At 40.2% G+C, this 15045-nt stretch overlaps 1 protein-coding gene across 2 annotated transcripts in view; it reads right to left on the reverse strand.

Moving 5' to 3' along the window:
• Nucleotides 1–519: 519 nt before the first annotated feature.
• The window catches only part of slc4a8 (solute carrier family 4 member 8), a 33224-nt gene continuing 18698 nt past the window's right edge, over nucleotides 520–15045 (reverse strand). The window contains exons 6-25 of one of the 2 annotated variants that reach the window (XM_063474238.1): nucleotides 12211–12387; nucleotides 11437–11525; nucleotides 10507–10664; nucleotides 10327–10414; nucleotides 10085–10231; nucleotides 9870–9970; nucleotides 7859–8033; nucleotides 7564–7697; nucleotides 7204–7449; nucleotides 6866–6971; nucleotides 6328–6489; nucleotides 6101–6214; nucleotides 5842–6003; nucleotides 5516–5767; nucleotides 5274–5342; nucleotides 4307–4480; nucleotides 4087–4218; nucleotides 3888–3991; nucleotides 3589–3694; nucleotides 520–3431 (exon numbers count right to left, since the gene is read on the reverse strand). In XM_063474238.1, coding sequence (XP_063330308.1) covers nucleotides 3426–3431; nucleotides 3589–3694; nucleotides 3888–3991; nucleotides 4087–4218; nucleotides 4307–4480; nucleotides 5274–5342; nucleotides 5516–5767; nucleotides 5842–6003; nucleotides 6101–6214; nucleotides 6328–6489; nucleotides 6866–6971; nucleotides 7204–7449; nucleotides 7564–7697; nucleotides 7859–8033; nucleotides 9870–9970; nucleotides 10085–10231; nucleotides 10327–10414; nucleotides 10507–10664; nucleotides 11437–11525; nucleotides 12211–12387 — 2702 coding nt within the window. In that variant the 3' untranslated portion in view covers nucleotides 520–3425. The remainder of the gene's footprint in view (nucleotides 3432–3588; nucleotides 3695–3887; nucleotides 3992–4086; nucleotides 4219–4306; nucleotides 4481–5273; nucleotides 5343–5515; nucleotides 5768–5841; nucleotides 6004–6100; nucleotides 6215–6327; nucleotides 6490–6865; nucleotides 6972–7203; nucleotides 7450–7563; nucleotides 7698–7858; nucleotides 8034–9869; nucleotides 9971–10084; nucleotides 10232–10326; nucleotides 10415–10506; nucleotides 10665–11436; nucleotides 11526–12210; nucleotides 12388–15045) is intronic. The other variant, XM_063474239.1, reaches the window with a different exon arrangement.

Genomic DNA, 15045 nt, shown 5'->3' on the forward strand with positions numbered 1-15045 from the left:
AAGCTTCTCTCAGTGGCTGAGGCGATGCCAGCTGCTTGTAATCAGGAGCATTTGGGAGTCAGATCACATGACACCCTTGAGGCACACACGGACACTTAGATGTATGCATACAGAGTGCAGTGCATCTTTAACCGCATACTCCTTCCCACAGGCAACTCCTTTGCAGTCAGGATCACCTCCAGATGTGCACACTGTATTCTGACACGGGGGAAGGGTGCAACACAAGGGAGGAAGTTTGAAAAACCTTCTGTATTTCTCAGGATGTTTTGGGTGGGATTAGTGTTTATATTTTCTACAATGATGCAACAGATTTGAATTTAGCCTAAAATTAGAAGGGCAAAGTCCTTATGGTCAGAACCTGCTAGAAAGGATTGTTACTCTGCTGCCTCCCAGTGGACAAAGTCATTAAATACACTGAAATATATACATGGTCAAACATGTAAATACTCATTTTGGTGGCGTGCATTCAAGAACTGTGGCAAAATGACACAAAACACATTTTTTCTTCAGTTTTACCTGTAGTTATTTATTTTCCATTTTCCATTGTCAAAAATTAAATTTGATATACATATAAAACAGAATTATTTCTTTCAAGACTAATACAAGAGACAAGGCATCGCTCTTTCTATGGCTCCGAAACTGTAGGATTAATGTTACCGTGGTACAAGTGTTCTTCTTCTCAGTGGAAACTTCCTCTCCCCCCTCTACAACTACATTTTTCTCTACTGTCACCTCGTCCTTGAAATAGACATCGGTTTCACATTATACTCATTACAAGGACGTAGCCTCACAAAGTGCACAGATGTCACCTTTACCTACATGTAAAAATGAAGTGGGCAGGAAAATATAAATAACGATTCAGTACAACAATCCAAAACTGGACCTAGAAACAAAAGGGGATGTAAGGTCAATGGTGCAGGAAAAGGCAGCACAACAAGAAATGGTTATGTAGTCTATGACAGGCACGCATGTACTGGTATTGCACATATATTTATAGTCACATCCACCTAATGTATGAATCTCCTGGCTACATGTTTATGCAATCATTCTACGGTGCAATGAAGGCATTTTACTTTATATTTACCGTACATTCACATAGACATCAACGGGTTTAAAGTCAAGCTTAACGGTCACCAAAATAACTTGTAGATTCTTTTTTTTTTTTAACAGCACATTTACAATCCTTCAACACTGGATTTTTAACAGTGATTTTACATTTTGGTCAAATCCTCTTTTTTTTACCCTTAGCATCAGCTACTGTTTGCACTCACTCATATGATTACACAATAATATTTTATTCATGCCGTTAATGAATTTAGCTATGGCTGCACTCAACTCACATTCAGATATCTGACAGAATCAAAGCAGAAGTACATGACATTAGTCACACTCCACAAACTTTCACACGTGTCACAGAGGTGTCATCTTTACAGTGACACATTACTTGTGCACTTTGGATCAAATTCACTTAAACAGAACAGATGAAGACTGTTCAGGAAGTATCCCTGAAAATGAATTGATGTTAACAGGATATTGATATTTGTGAAATATTACTAAGTTAATTCATGACGGCTAATGTTAGCGAACTTCAGGCAGAAATGGCTGTATAACTTTGACCTGAAACTCTTCATTACCAATTGGGCCAGTTCTATTGTCGACCGCATTATATTACATAACAGGTATCTCCCGTGACTGTATGGAGGCAAGACATTCACCAAAGCATTAGTTATGTGCTGCATTCTTCAGCCTTAGAATAGAGAAAGCAAAGAGGATATTTTGTGACTTTGTATCTAAAAATAAATAACTGTAACATTTTATTAAAATAATTTAGTTGCTTAATAGAGTTTCTTAAAACAAAATATATCAACGTTTTTTTATCTACAGAAAGTGCAACTATAGCTAAAGTATTATTAAAGACCATTCTCATTTAGAAACTGCTGCGTGAAATGAAAAAGAGAGATTGTTGGTCTAATGAAGGTTATTAAACACAAGGGCCCACATTACAGTGCAACCTTGTTTATGCAGACTGAAAGGTCTCAGATAAAGTTGACATTGCTCAAATAGCTTCACTTTATTAACTGTAACTGTTTTATAGTGTAACATGTAATGAAAGTGCGAGGAAGGCCTTCAGAGTCCAGCTCAAGATGAATATACAAAGTTGCACTAGTAAGAGAGGATCCTGATGAATAAAAAGCTGCAGTATGATTAGTTTTGGGTGGACCGTGGGTAAATTATTGCTTAAAATAAAATCCTGAAGCCCCCCTCATTTTTTGATACGCACACGTTTCTGGTTTTTCCTACCTGATGTTATCCAAAATACCTTACATGAGTATTCATGCCCTTGTTTGAGGTAAAGAAATAAGAATACAAGCAGAATACAAACACACAGGGTGCTGTCGGTATAACAGACTTGATTCTTACACAATCATTAATTTAAAGATGAACACCCAATAAAGGAAACATTACACCCAAAACAGCACATTGTTGATGGTGCTTTCATTTACCATTTTCTTCTGAGTCTACCAAATAGTCAACCATATTAAACATATCAATCATTGTTTTTGTTTACTTTTTGTTGACATAAGGTTTTTTGATAACCAGCAATAAAATATTACTTAAATCTGCGCTTTGCCTCAGCTCTGTGGAGAGGTACAGGTTAAAGGTTTTATTATTTGGTTTCACTCTCACTGTTTTCATGGTACTGTTCTTTTAGTTAAAAGCAAACTAAATGTGACTCGTACAAGCTGAAACAAAACCCCCATGTAAATGTTTTGACCATTTTTTGGAGATGAACCAGTACGGTTAATTGAAATGGTACATCCCAGTTACCTTTATATGACTGCATGGTTTGAAACAGAAAACAGCTCTACATCTCACTGTGACTGTCAGTGGAGCAGCTCCAGGACTTGCCTCTAGAGTACAACTCCATATCACTGCTCTCCACAATTCAATTAAAAGTTGGAAGTTCAGTAGTATTGGATTCTCACAGCTAAATATTGTTTAAGATTGTTCAGATGATGTAAGAAGGTTGATATTATATGTGCCTAATGAAAACAAAACTCCAAGCCAAGGTGTTTAAGATATAGGAGTGGTGAGGGCCAGAGCCATAAGTAGGTAAGGATTTGAATTTTAGAGCTTTGATTCAGGGAAATGAAACAATATATATGTAGTACAGTATATATATTTTATATATTTACAAACTTCACAAAGGTAGAAGTGAATGGATGGATGTTCTACACCCTTGACTTCCCTGTGTCTCTGAGAAATGTGTGTTTTATGGGTAGCTGGTAGAAACTGTGGAGACTCCTTTTTCTGAGCACTGAAGTGGCTGATGGTTGAAGCAGCCAAATCCTGTGCAGTCAAGAGATGCAGTCGAGTCTGTCATGAATCTGGACATCCTTTACTCATCGATGAATGCAATCTCTTCAAACCTGCAGGGCGAATCATGCAAAGGCTGAGTTAAGACAGCATTCCTGAGTTTTGAATAACAAAATAATGTTAAAATACTAAAGATACAAATGAGCACAATATAAAGCAGGAATGTTTCCAGATTGTAGGGGTGAGGAAAAATAAGGGGTGTGGCCTTGCCTTTTTAGCAGTCAAAGGACGAGTGTCCTTTTGATTGGTGTTGAGAGATTTCCACACGGTGGTTTTAGACATTTCATCAGATATGTTAATATCAGAGGGGTCACACCTGAGGAGCAGGGAAAGGAACCGGAGGGCTTAGGGAGAGGTCTCACTCACAGGTGGCACAACAGAACAACACACACTAGTATATAAATACAAGCATGCATGTAGGTAGCTGGGAAAGTGACAACAATCCTTGTATATAATCTTACCACTCCAAATATGATGTCTATTATTTAAATTTGAATATGTGTGCTCACCTGGGATCGTGGGCTTTTGGAGCCTGAGCAGGCTTGGTCTTCTCCATGGGAATCTGAACTGTAGTCGAATCCTCTTTGTTTGTGCTGAGCATAACCTGTGACTCCTGCGAGACACATCCATGACATACGCGCTCAATATGTGCACATTTATGCATTCACAAAAGGTGAACTTTGCATTTTAAAATTCCCTTTAGACTACCTCTTCAATCTTTTTCGAGGCATCGTCAAGATTTTTTTTCTTCCACTCGGGCATTAGGTCATCTAGATAGCTTAGCTCTCGCTTGGAGAAACACAAGTCCAGCACCTTGCGGATGAAAACCAGAGCCAACACCTGCAGAAAAAGGCAGACGAACAGGCTCTGTGTTTAAACAGAAGATACGGATCCACTAGGTAAGACGGAATGGTTGTGGTCAACTCACCATCATGGGGAAGACTATGGCCGCCGGTGATGTCTTAATGACCCAGAGAAGCACCAGACACGTGAGCTGGGTGACAGTAAACAGATGCACCTTTCTCAAGGGAACGTGTCGCAGGTAGATGAAATCTGGCTGGTGCTTCGCCGGCATACCAAACAGTTTCAGACGGTCAAAGAACTGAGAAGTGGTAAAGATGAAAGCAGGTGTTATGGAAGTTGGTAAAGGAGAGAACAAATTAATGAGAGCAAAGCCAAGAGACAGATGGTGAATATGGAAAAAGAATGAATGCATCTGGTTAGTTCAGACAATAAACTGTCAGGCCATGATTAATTGCAACAGCATTATAATTAGAAAAGGCAAGGGTGCAGCAGAGGGCATCCAGCAAGAGAGGACAAGAGAACAACAGTTTTAATTATTTTGCAGTTTTGACTCAGAGTTGGTGATTTTTTTTTGAAAGTACGTTATTCATAGTGTAGTATTGTTTCAGGCATTCTCCAAAAACAGTCTGCATGCCAAAATATCCTTGGGCAAGATACTGAACCCCGAGGAGCTCCTGATGTGTTCATCAGAGTGTTAATATATACAGCAGTGAGCATCGAGAAGGGGCCGGAGTAACCACTTTTTCCTGGTTTGAACCTCCTCACTGGCAAAGACCAGTCTGCGTGGAGTCTGCATGTTCTAACTGTGTCTGTGTGAGTTTCCTTCCACAGTCCAAAAACATGCTCGTTAGATCAATTGGTTATTTAATTTGGCTGCAGGTAAGGATTGGAGAGTGAGTGGCTGCCTGTCTCTCTGTGTTAGCCGTGTGACGAATCGGCAATCTGTGCAATGGCTGATGTATTCAATCACACCAGAACAAGGCACCTTCAGCTGCCACCAGATTAAAGGAAGGAGAGCTTTCTAAATAATCATAATCACAGTATATTTTGTTTTTGTGTCAACTGCACAATCATGCTGCATAGTTCCTTACCTGGATGCCTTTTAATGAAGACACTCCCATGTAGAGGAAAACACCATACAACACTGGCATAGGAATGAGCTGAGAAAAAACAAAAAACAGACATTATATTTTTATCCATTAACTTCCATTATAAGTATTATATATATTTTTACAGCAGATATTTCTTTACTTGTCATAGTAGGTATATTGCACATCTGATTCATGTGTAATATACCAGAGGGGGCCACCATTATATAGCTTCTCTGACTAACCTTGAGGGCTCTAGTCATGAATACAGATAAGCCCATGAGCAGGAAGATGACCAGGCCAGTAAGTCTCTGTTCTCTGATCCCCAGGAAGCGAGGCTGCTCTCCTGGAGCTGAGCTCTCTGACTCCAGCTTCAGACTGTTGACATGAGAGATCGACAAGACAGTGGCTGCCACGAACCAGGGCAAGCCCATGATGGAGCATACGGCCAGCATCACTCCCACCATCAGCAGGTCCAGATGGTACCCACAGCCTTTCTGTAACGCGGAAGTCCAAAAATCAGAAAAGCTTCAGGACTTATTTGAATATGATTAAAAAAATGTTGGCTTACCAGTAGTTTGTGCTCTTTGCGGTTGACTATGACAGCAGTTATTTGTTGGTCCATGAAGATGAGGATCGTACAGAGAAGAGCAGGAATCGATGCAGCCAAAGCTGTCCACCATGGATTTCGCCCTATTGGATTGATGAACCAACCACGATCATCTCTGGTAGGCTGAAGAGGTAATTACCAGAAATATAATGCAATAATGCAGCTAATCATCCTCAATGGTTTTATATCATGAAGTGCAAGTTATATAGTTCCTCTATACCTGGAATTTGCTTGGCACCTTCAGCTTTTGGGAGGGTACTCCAATGGCAAAGTCAATCAGCACCATAAAAACAATGGTAAGAAACACTGCAAAATCACTGATCATAGACCGCACCTGAGCAGAAGAGACAACAAGGCTATGAGATTAATGATCATTAACACAATGCAATAAGTTTTAATGCTATTGCCAGTGCCTACTAATCTATTACTGATGATGTGGTTAGTTACCTTAGTGGGAAAATAACGGCTAGTCTTGAATTGTTTGAGGAAGGCAGACATGAAAAACGTTGAAAAGAACAAGATAGCAGACCAGAAAAGGACATCTGGGGTGTAGGGGCCATGGTGACCGCATGCTGTCCCAACAAAGTGGCCGTGCAGACTGATACACTCCTACAGAGATTAACAGAGATCATATTACAATAAATGCATCACATTCATTCATGCATCGCATAAAACTGTTTTATCAGAATTATGTGGCGGGCTGGAAGAGTCTACAGAGCATAAAAAAGACATAAAACAGACAAACAAAATGGCCTTTAGTGTGCTTAGCTAAACACACAGCAGCGAGAGTTTAATTGAAGTCTCCTTGTCAGTGTTTGCAAAGATCCTTAAGTGAGGTCGGCTGCACAGTGGAAGGTGAGGGGGTTAGTTGAATGTTAACAAGTTGGGAAAGTAAACAAGCTGGAACAAATGTGGCAAGTGCTATTATGAAAGTTATATCAACATTAGACTTCATTAGATGTGTGTTCCCACATAGTTACATTACCTTGACAGTCAGGTTGGCCCAGGGTACAGCAGAGGCTGTGATGTTTCTCTCATTCCAAATTTCCAAGGTTTCATTACTTGGATTATCAGGTTCTGCACACTTACAACTACAGACAAAGACGCATAACACACACAATGAATTGAACTATACATCAGCTCACAAAAATGTGTTTTTTTTTCTTCAGTAGTCAGAACAAGTCAGACATAAGATGAAGACAGCAGGAAAGTGATCAGCAGATCATTCAAAAAGAACAATGGAATCAGAAAAAAAAGAACAAGCAGTGAAAAAGCTACAGCGTAAACATTCAGGTAAACTCTCGAGGAAATTGAGTTACTGACTATGCCAGGGTGAGCTTGTCCAAATCACTGTATGCGTTGTAAGGGTAGAGTTCTCCCAGGTGAAACAGTTTCTCCAAAGCCTCATAGATGAAGATGAGGCAGATGAGGGCGGCAAAGGCCTCCTCTGTGAAACGAGTGATGTAGCACACCAGGGAACTAGCATCTGTGGCAACCAACAGTAAACACAGCAGGGCTGTCCATAAGCCTATGCAAGTCCGCAGCGACAGATAGGAAAGGTCGTAGTCCCTGAAAGAGGAGAGGAGAGGAAATGAGAGAAGAGACTAAAGTTAGAGCACAGGGACAAATGTCATTTTGGCGATAATGATGTCACAAAGAAGCTGTTGTGAGTCCTGTACATACCTGCAGAATTTGAAGAGGATTTTCTCAAACACAAGAACAGGGCCTGTGCTGCCCAGGATGGTGAGAGGCTGACCAGCAAACAGCGAGTAGGCTACTCCAGTCATAGATGCACCAAATAAGGACTCAATGGCGCTCTACAACATATGTTGCAAATGCAGAGAGCCTGTAACCTTTGCTATACAATCGTCAGTAACATTCACTATTGATGCTGTGGTAGTAATGGCCTAAAGACACGGCAGTATATAACTACAATATAGTACTGTGAATGTGTCCTTGAGTGTGTTTAAGCTCTTACAATACGTCCTTCTGTCGCCTCCCCCAGCAGTCCCCCAAAGGTGATGACAGGAGACATGCAGGCACAGTAGAGGAAGAGGAAGGAGGCCACACACTGGAGGCTGAGACCATCCTTAAAATCACTCCAATAGAATGGAGCTTTCCTCTTGATGTCCAGGATCAGACCACCAAATAACCTGATCGCAGCACATACGGAAAGAAGAGGACTAGTTCAGTAAACAAAGACAGTTTAACCAGACATATCCTCACTGCATGAACATGATGAGCATGGAATATTTTCAGAAACAGTTCTATTTTTTGGGGGGGTTTTGTATTTGCAAAAACATGTCAAGGCAAAGAATAGTATAGTACATGGACTCGGGACACTTAAAGAAAGGGGAAAAACTGGTACTAACATTTGCCTAACGAGCAACATATCCCCTGTTTGATCTGGGGAGGAGACGCAAATCCGTTTGGGGTTGGGTCAGGAACAACATTCAGTGTAAAAAATGAAAAAAACAAGGGAAAAAAATCAGCCAAATCAAACGTGTAACTACCTGCTGTACCAATCCCTAGTGAGTAAGGAAGCAGCATGGTACTTATTGAATTACTGAAATAACTAGCTTAACTATAGTGAAACTAGCAAGTGTAATGGCTTTGTGGCACTGCTTTATAGTCCTCAAGTCTAATGGCTGCTTTTAGTGGCTCTGTGGTGTTGTGGAAAGGTTCACTGGGATTGTGGTGTGTGACAGATCACAGCTCAACTCTTTTTTTGCCTTTATTATAACAGGACAGTCTGACAGTGACAGAAAAGGTGGGAGAGCAGAGGAAGGACACACAGTCAATGACCCAGGGTGGAATCAAGCTCAGGCCTCTGTAAGAGCCTTGCAGCACATAAGTCACCTAATTGACCTACAACCTATGAGCCATAGCAGCATCCTGTCACTCTTCAACTTTAATCAGTGCTGTATCAAACATTTGAAACAGCCTCACAATAAAATCACAATAATTTCGAGTTATAGTGTTAATGTAAATAGGAAAAGTGCTGAGGAAAGACACCTGCAAAAGATCTGGAGCGATACAATAACAAGCCACCATAAAGGCCTTGAGTGGCTCAGCAGGGCAAGTTTATCAGTAGTTTAGCAGCAGTTTAGACTTGTACAACACTCTGTCATGACCTCCTCCAAACAGTCCGCAGTTCTAAGAAGGGAGCCTGTGATCTTCATGTGTTCAGCATTCAAGTGACTTTTTATGCTGTGTAGAATTCAGATAATTGAACAAATTGTTTTACACTGTGGAAAATGTGCACAATTGCCTCTGGATGAGAACAACAAAATTTAATTCATCTACCTCTCAAAGGCTCAGTCTTTTATGCTAAACTGAGATAAACAGCTCCTGGCTCAAGCTGCACAGCTAGCACACAAATGGGACATTATAATTATTTAATTTAACTCTTCGCAGGATAGTTGCTACTATTTTCTAAATTCAAGTTATTAATTTAAGATTAATTTGGACAACTGATAACATGGATGATCAGAAGAAAAAAAAAGGGTTAAAATGAAGTTGCCTGTATATGATTGTTGTAGACAAAATGGACAAGATGTGATTGTACTAACCTTTATTTCAATAAAATGGAACTTTTTTTGGTACGTCAATAAAAATTGTGGTGTGTGGGATGTAAATAGAAAAGATAAAAAGAATCTTTTTGAGAAAGAATATTTCAAAGACAATCTTTTCTTTAAAGAATAAAGTAAAATGTTTTCGTCTCCAGTTTCCTTCAGGCTGTTACATTCGCACTGGTAATTGTCACTTGTCTGTTCCACCTGAGCTCCTCACAAATCAAATTTAGATTTCGTGACCAGAGCAAATGGGAACACAGTGAAGAGTGCTAAACTCAGGCCCAGGCTGCAACACATCCACTAAGGCACCTAACTGCAGGCTGTTTTAAGGGTTACATTTCTGGGGAAATACACCCTGCTGTCTGAATATGCCTTCTACAGTCACCATTACAGAAGCAAGAAGTCTGGGCAAACCTTCCAGTTCTCTGCAGTTCTGGCCCGTGGTGTTCAGCATGCAGCTCTTCCTCTTCCTGACAGACGGTGCCATTAGGGACTCCAGGCATCTTCCTTTTCTCCTGCAGATATCAAGGAATGAAAAATTATGATACACTGAACCAACAGTCATAATAACACCAATTTCCAATAAATGTTCGTTGTACAAATATCTTTAATTGACTGCAGCTATGTACCTGAGATGGGACCTTTTTTGGGGGTTCAATACGGATTGAGGGGTCCCACTCTCCTGGTGGCAGGACAGTTACTTGGTCTAGAAACTCATCTATTCCCGCTAGAAGGTCACTTCTGTCCTTTGCCTTGTATGCTACATCATGAAAAATCTGGTACAGAAAAAAGCAAAAGAAATAGAAAACTCAGCCTCTTTACACCTGCAAGAGAGATACTCAGATTTACTTTTGATTGACAGAGTGCTTACCTCATCTGTCATGATGGTTGCCATGGAGCGACCGATTTCATGGTATTGCTGAGCCTTCCCATCAGGGCCAAGAAGTATGAAGAGGAACCTAATATTTGTCAGATGGATTTCAGTTTATAAAGAGTTTCTGGAATATTGAATTTGATTTTATGATTAAAGCAGGGAGCTGCAGCTGTCTACCTGGTCGGTATGGGCACCTCTGTAAGTCCGGTGAGCAGCACAGCAGGGGAAAGCCGCACAAAGGCTACAATAGGCCTCCCCAGGAAGTCCAGCTCTCCCACCAGCACATTGGAAGCCTCTGCACCCTCTGGGATCTTTTTCATGAAGTGCAGATCTACCTGTTCAGACGGGACAGATGCAAATATCAGTACAGGATTTGAACTCAATGTTGATGTTATGATGTAAGTCGACTGGGATTTTTGTTACGGTATTTATAAACGTTGTTTGTGAATTTTTGTATATCTATTCTTCATTTGTCTCCAGTTTTCTTTTCTATGCTATTGTAACTTGTCTGCCCAGAATTAATGTCCTTAATTTTCTTCTCTTTAGCGTGTTGTTTATTGATTTACTGTAATAACTAACTTAACTGTAGAGAACCGAGCAGGTCCAGTGCTCAATGAAAACCTTTGTCTGTGGCTTTATGGCACTGCTTTTTAGTCTTTCGTTGGTGGACTGCTGTTAGTGGCTCTGTGTTGTTGTGGTTATCACATTTGCCTTACATGTGGAAAAACCTCTTGTTTGATACTGAAAGGAAACACAAAAACCCAACCTCAGGGGGTTACAAGCCTGGATAAATGGGAGTGTTGAGTAAGAAAGGGCATCTGCTATGGCAACCCCTTGGGAGGCTCTAAAAGTACCTTTATTGATGGGCTACTGCTGTGTGTTGTTCCACTGTAGGGGGCACTATGTGACACAATTGTTTCTCATTATATTTACAGCATCCCAGTTCAGGTCTCCAGTGCATTCTCAGAGCTGAGAGCCCCCCCCACACACAAAATAAGATCTGTTGTTGTTGTTTAGCATAATCATATTTACAAGTATTCTGGGGTTTTTTTTTAATAGCATTCATCTAAAAAAATGCAACATTTGCTCTACAGCCTGCTTGTTTACCTTACTCAGGTCCACCTGACTGCTGTCCTGTCCAGCACCGTTCTTAGCTGCTTCATTGGATTGAATAGGCTGGGGAGATGTGGCTGACCCTGCAGGGTGTTTATGTGCATGTGTGATGGAAGGAGACAAATGATTCAGAGTCAGTAAATATGATAGTTGTTGTGCCAAGTCCAAACTGACAACGATGAATAAAAAAATATATCGCCCTGAAAGAAATATATGTTTGTTACTCAGTCTGACTTACTTTTTATTTTCATGTATTTTTATGTATTTTTACCCTGACTATAATTTGAACTGAAAATCTTAACTAATATTACAATTAAAAACCCAATCAAGGCCCCTCAGCACACAGTCAAAGTAACCCCCCCCCCCAAAAAAAAGCCAATTTTGGCCTTATACACAGCAAAAACTCCAGTGTTAAATTAACACTGGAGAGTGTTTATATGTGTCCACACCTCTGAGTGTTAAATATGTGGAATATTTCTAACATTTTGAGTTATTTTCCAGTGTTAGAAAATCAGCACTGCTCTGTGTTAGTCGTTGTAAATCTTCAAAACTGACTTGGTTACTTTAAAAAATATAACACTGCCAAAAGTGTTCATTTAACACTCAACAGTGTTATATTTAACACTCAGAGGTGTGGACACATATAAACACTCTCCAGTGTTAATTTAAGACTGGAGTTTTTGCTGTGTACCAAGACATGACTTCTACTTTGATGTAGATAGCACAAGTCAGGATGCGCTTGTGTGTGACATCCACAATCAAACTCACCAATCAGATGAGGTTCTGACTGTTTGCGTGCTCCCTCTGTGATGGAGCGTACAATGGGAATCAAATTCTTCTTCTTCTCGTTTTGGTGGTGGTGTCTCTTGAGCAGCGCCTCACGAACCCTCACTCTTACGCTGTCATCCAGCTCATTGGATGCCTCCTGGTGGTCCAGTACCATGTCTGCAACACAGGTCAAACTCATAAACCCAGAGTTTAGTATGATCAGAGTGTTGGTGTTCCACATCAACAGCATCTAGCAGCCCATATTTGCATAATGCATTTTGGTTACTTTGAATAGAACTTTTATCCATTTGCAGTAAATAACTCTTCAAATAGTAAACCCAGTTATTTAGAAATCATAATGTCTCAATATTATACCCTCCTTGATTTATGGAACACATGTTAATTTTATGTAACTGCTGCTTTTAAAACAAATACAAGCCAATCTGGTCAGACATATTTCACTGTTGAACAGAAGGTGAGAGTTTAAAGGGTTAAGTCAATATCTGTCCACATGAAACTGCAGAATAAACAGCATCTCTCCATCTCTCTTACCTCTTCTGCACTTTATCAGGCCTTGCTTGCTCACTTGTTCTTGTTATTTAAAACTCAAGCAGTCTCTCACACACACACACAGAACATAAATTAAAAACACAATTGCTGACCTCAGCGTCGGTATAATCAGCCTTGTGCATAAGGACAGTGCTAAGAGACCTATGTGCTATGCCCTCCATCCACAAATGAATAGCTTGAAATGAACATTGCCACGTGACAATGCCGGTGTCCCATGAGAAACTATTGTTGTTCTTGGTTGTTATAGCTCATTCAAAGCAGCGACTGGTTCCTGTTATTTTTTGCTATTTTTTTCCTACTGGATTCTCTCATACGACAGGAGAACTATGTGTACAATTTGATTTGGCTTAATTATTACTTCTGCTAAATACATTAAAAATGATCTATGAGATGCATCTTGATTAATATTTGGAGTCCATGTGGTGCTGTGAGAGTCACATGGAGAGGAGAGTTGGAGGAGAGGAGTGAAGGTTGTTCAGGCTGTGAACCTGATGTTGGTTCGATGGAGAGCTCTGCTCTATGAGATCATTTGTATTTTGTCTGTAGATGTATGTGTGTGTGAGAGAGATGGATAGACAGGAAGGTCAGATCAAATATTCAAAGGATTCTTTGTTTAATGAATGGATTGCAGAAAATAGTAACAAACGGGCAAGGAATGCTAAACGGTTGTTTTTTAGTTTTGTGTATGTGTGTGTTTGTTTGCATGATGTGCATAATTACCTCATCCAGTCATGAGTATGCATAAATAAATGCAGGTGCAAAGTTAATTGCTTGTCTGCATGCAAATGAATTTGGATCAAAGTAGATTTTATGCAATCACAGTTTCAGCTGCAGTTTTCAAGTAAAATAGAACCAGGTGTACAGGTGCTGACAGCAATACAATTTCTGCTCAGGTTTATTACACAAACTGCAGCTTTATGTGCTGCCTAGAACTAGGCTGGTTGTTCTGCAAAGTTACCATAAGAGAAGCAAACTGTGTTTCTGAGTCCAAAAGAATATAGTCGGTCGTGTATGTTGTTCTTCTCGGATTACAACTGGCAGGCATTCTGGCAAGGCTAGAGTCTGATTCATAGTAATAAAAGTAACATGAGCTAAAGAACTGACTCTATAGAGCAAGGTGGAGAAAAACAGACAAATAAATGGTATAAGGTTGAATTTGTTTGGGGTTACGTCTTTTAGCATGACATTACTGACAATGGGACTATTGGACAGGCCAATACGCAGACCAATGGAAAAGTTGGGAAGATCTCTTGGAGCCATTTTTGAACAACTAGAGATTCCAAGATCATCGGTTTAAACAATTGTAAATACAAGTTATTTTGACATGTCACCTCTTTTGTTACAACCCTCAGATGAGAGGAAATTTCATGTTCACATATAACTCGGGAACCACCGAGGCTCAAGCCTGCCATGAACCGGAAACTACTGGAAGACCTGACTACAGTGAAGTGAGTTTTACTCTCTGTGGGCTGAGAGGGTGCCAACTTAAAAAGAAGCTTCTGCTCCAAAATCAACACCTTCAAGCTCGACTGAATTTCTAGCTTTCCACATAAAGGTTTTCTGGAGAAATGTTTTATTGTCAGAGGAGACAAAGATTGAGTTATTTGACCAAAATGATAAGAGGTATGTTTGGAGGAATAAAGGTGAGGTTTTCAAACATAAGAACACTGTACCAGCTGTCAAGCAAGGTGGTAGTAGCATCATGCTCTGCAGCTGATATGTTACACAAAGCGGATGGGTTAATGAAAAAGGAGGACTTACCAACAGCTAGATGGTAAACACAACTGACAACTGGGTGTGCCAACAAAGCACTGATCCCAAACACATGTCAAAACTGGTTTTGGAATGGATAAAGCAGGCTAACATTAAGCTTCTGGAATGGTCTTCCGAAGTCAAACTTGATAAGAATTTGTGTACTATGTCAGAAAACCAAGCAATTTAAATCAACTCTACTAATTCTGCCAAGAGTGGTCAAATATACAGCCAGAATTATGCCAGAAGCTTATTAATGGTTACCAAAAGCAACTGGTCAAGATTCAACTGACTAAGGAGCATTGAAACAAATGCTGTGTGTGTGTGTGTGTGTGTACACTTTTGACCCAGTAAATTAGAGAAAATGCAAAAAACAAAACAAACAAACAAACAGCAATCCTTGTTTTTTAACCTCTTAAGCCCCAAGCCTACCTGATCTCCTGCTTTTTGCCCCCGTATCAGGGGGCGTTGGGGCTTAAGAGGTAAAGATGTATGCAGTAAAATGATTCCATC

Source organism: Pelmatolapia mariae, linkage group LG5, assembly GCF_036321145.2.
Source record: "Pelmatolapia mariae isolate MD_Pm_ZW linkage group LG5, Pm_UMD_F_2, whole genome shotgun sequence".
NCBI classification, from domain to species: domain Eukaryota; kingdom Metazoa; phylum Chordata; class Actinopteri; order Cichliformes; family Cichlidae; genus Pelmatolapia; species Pelmatolapia mariae.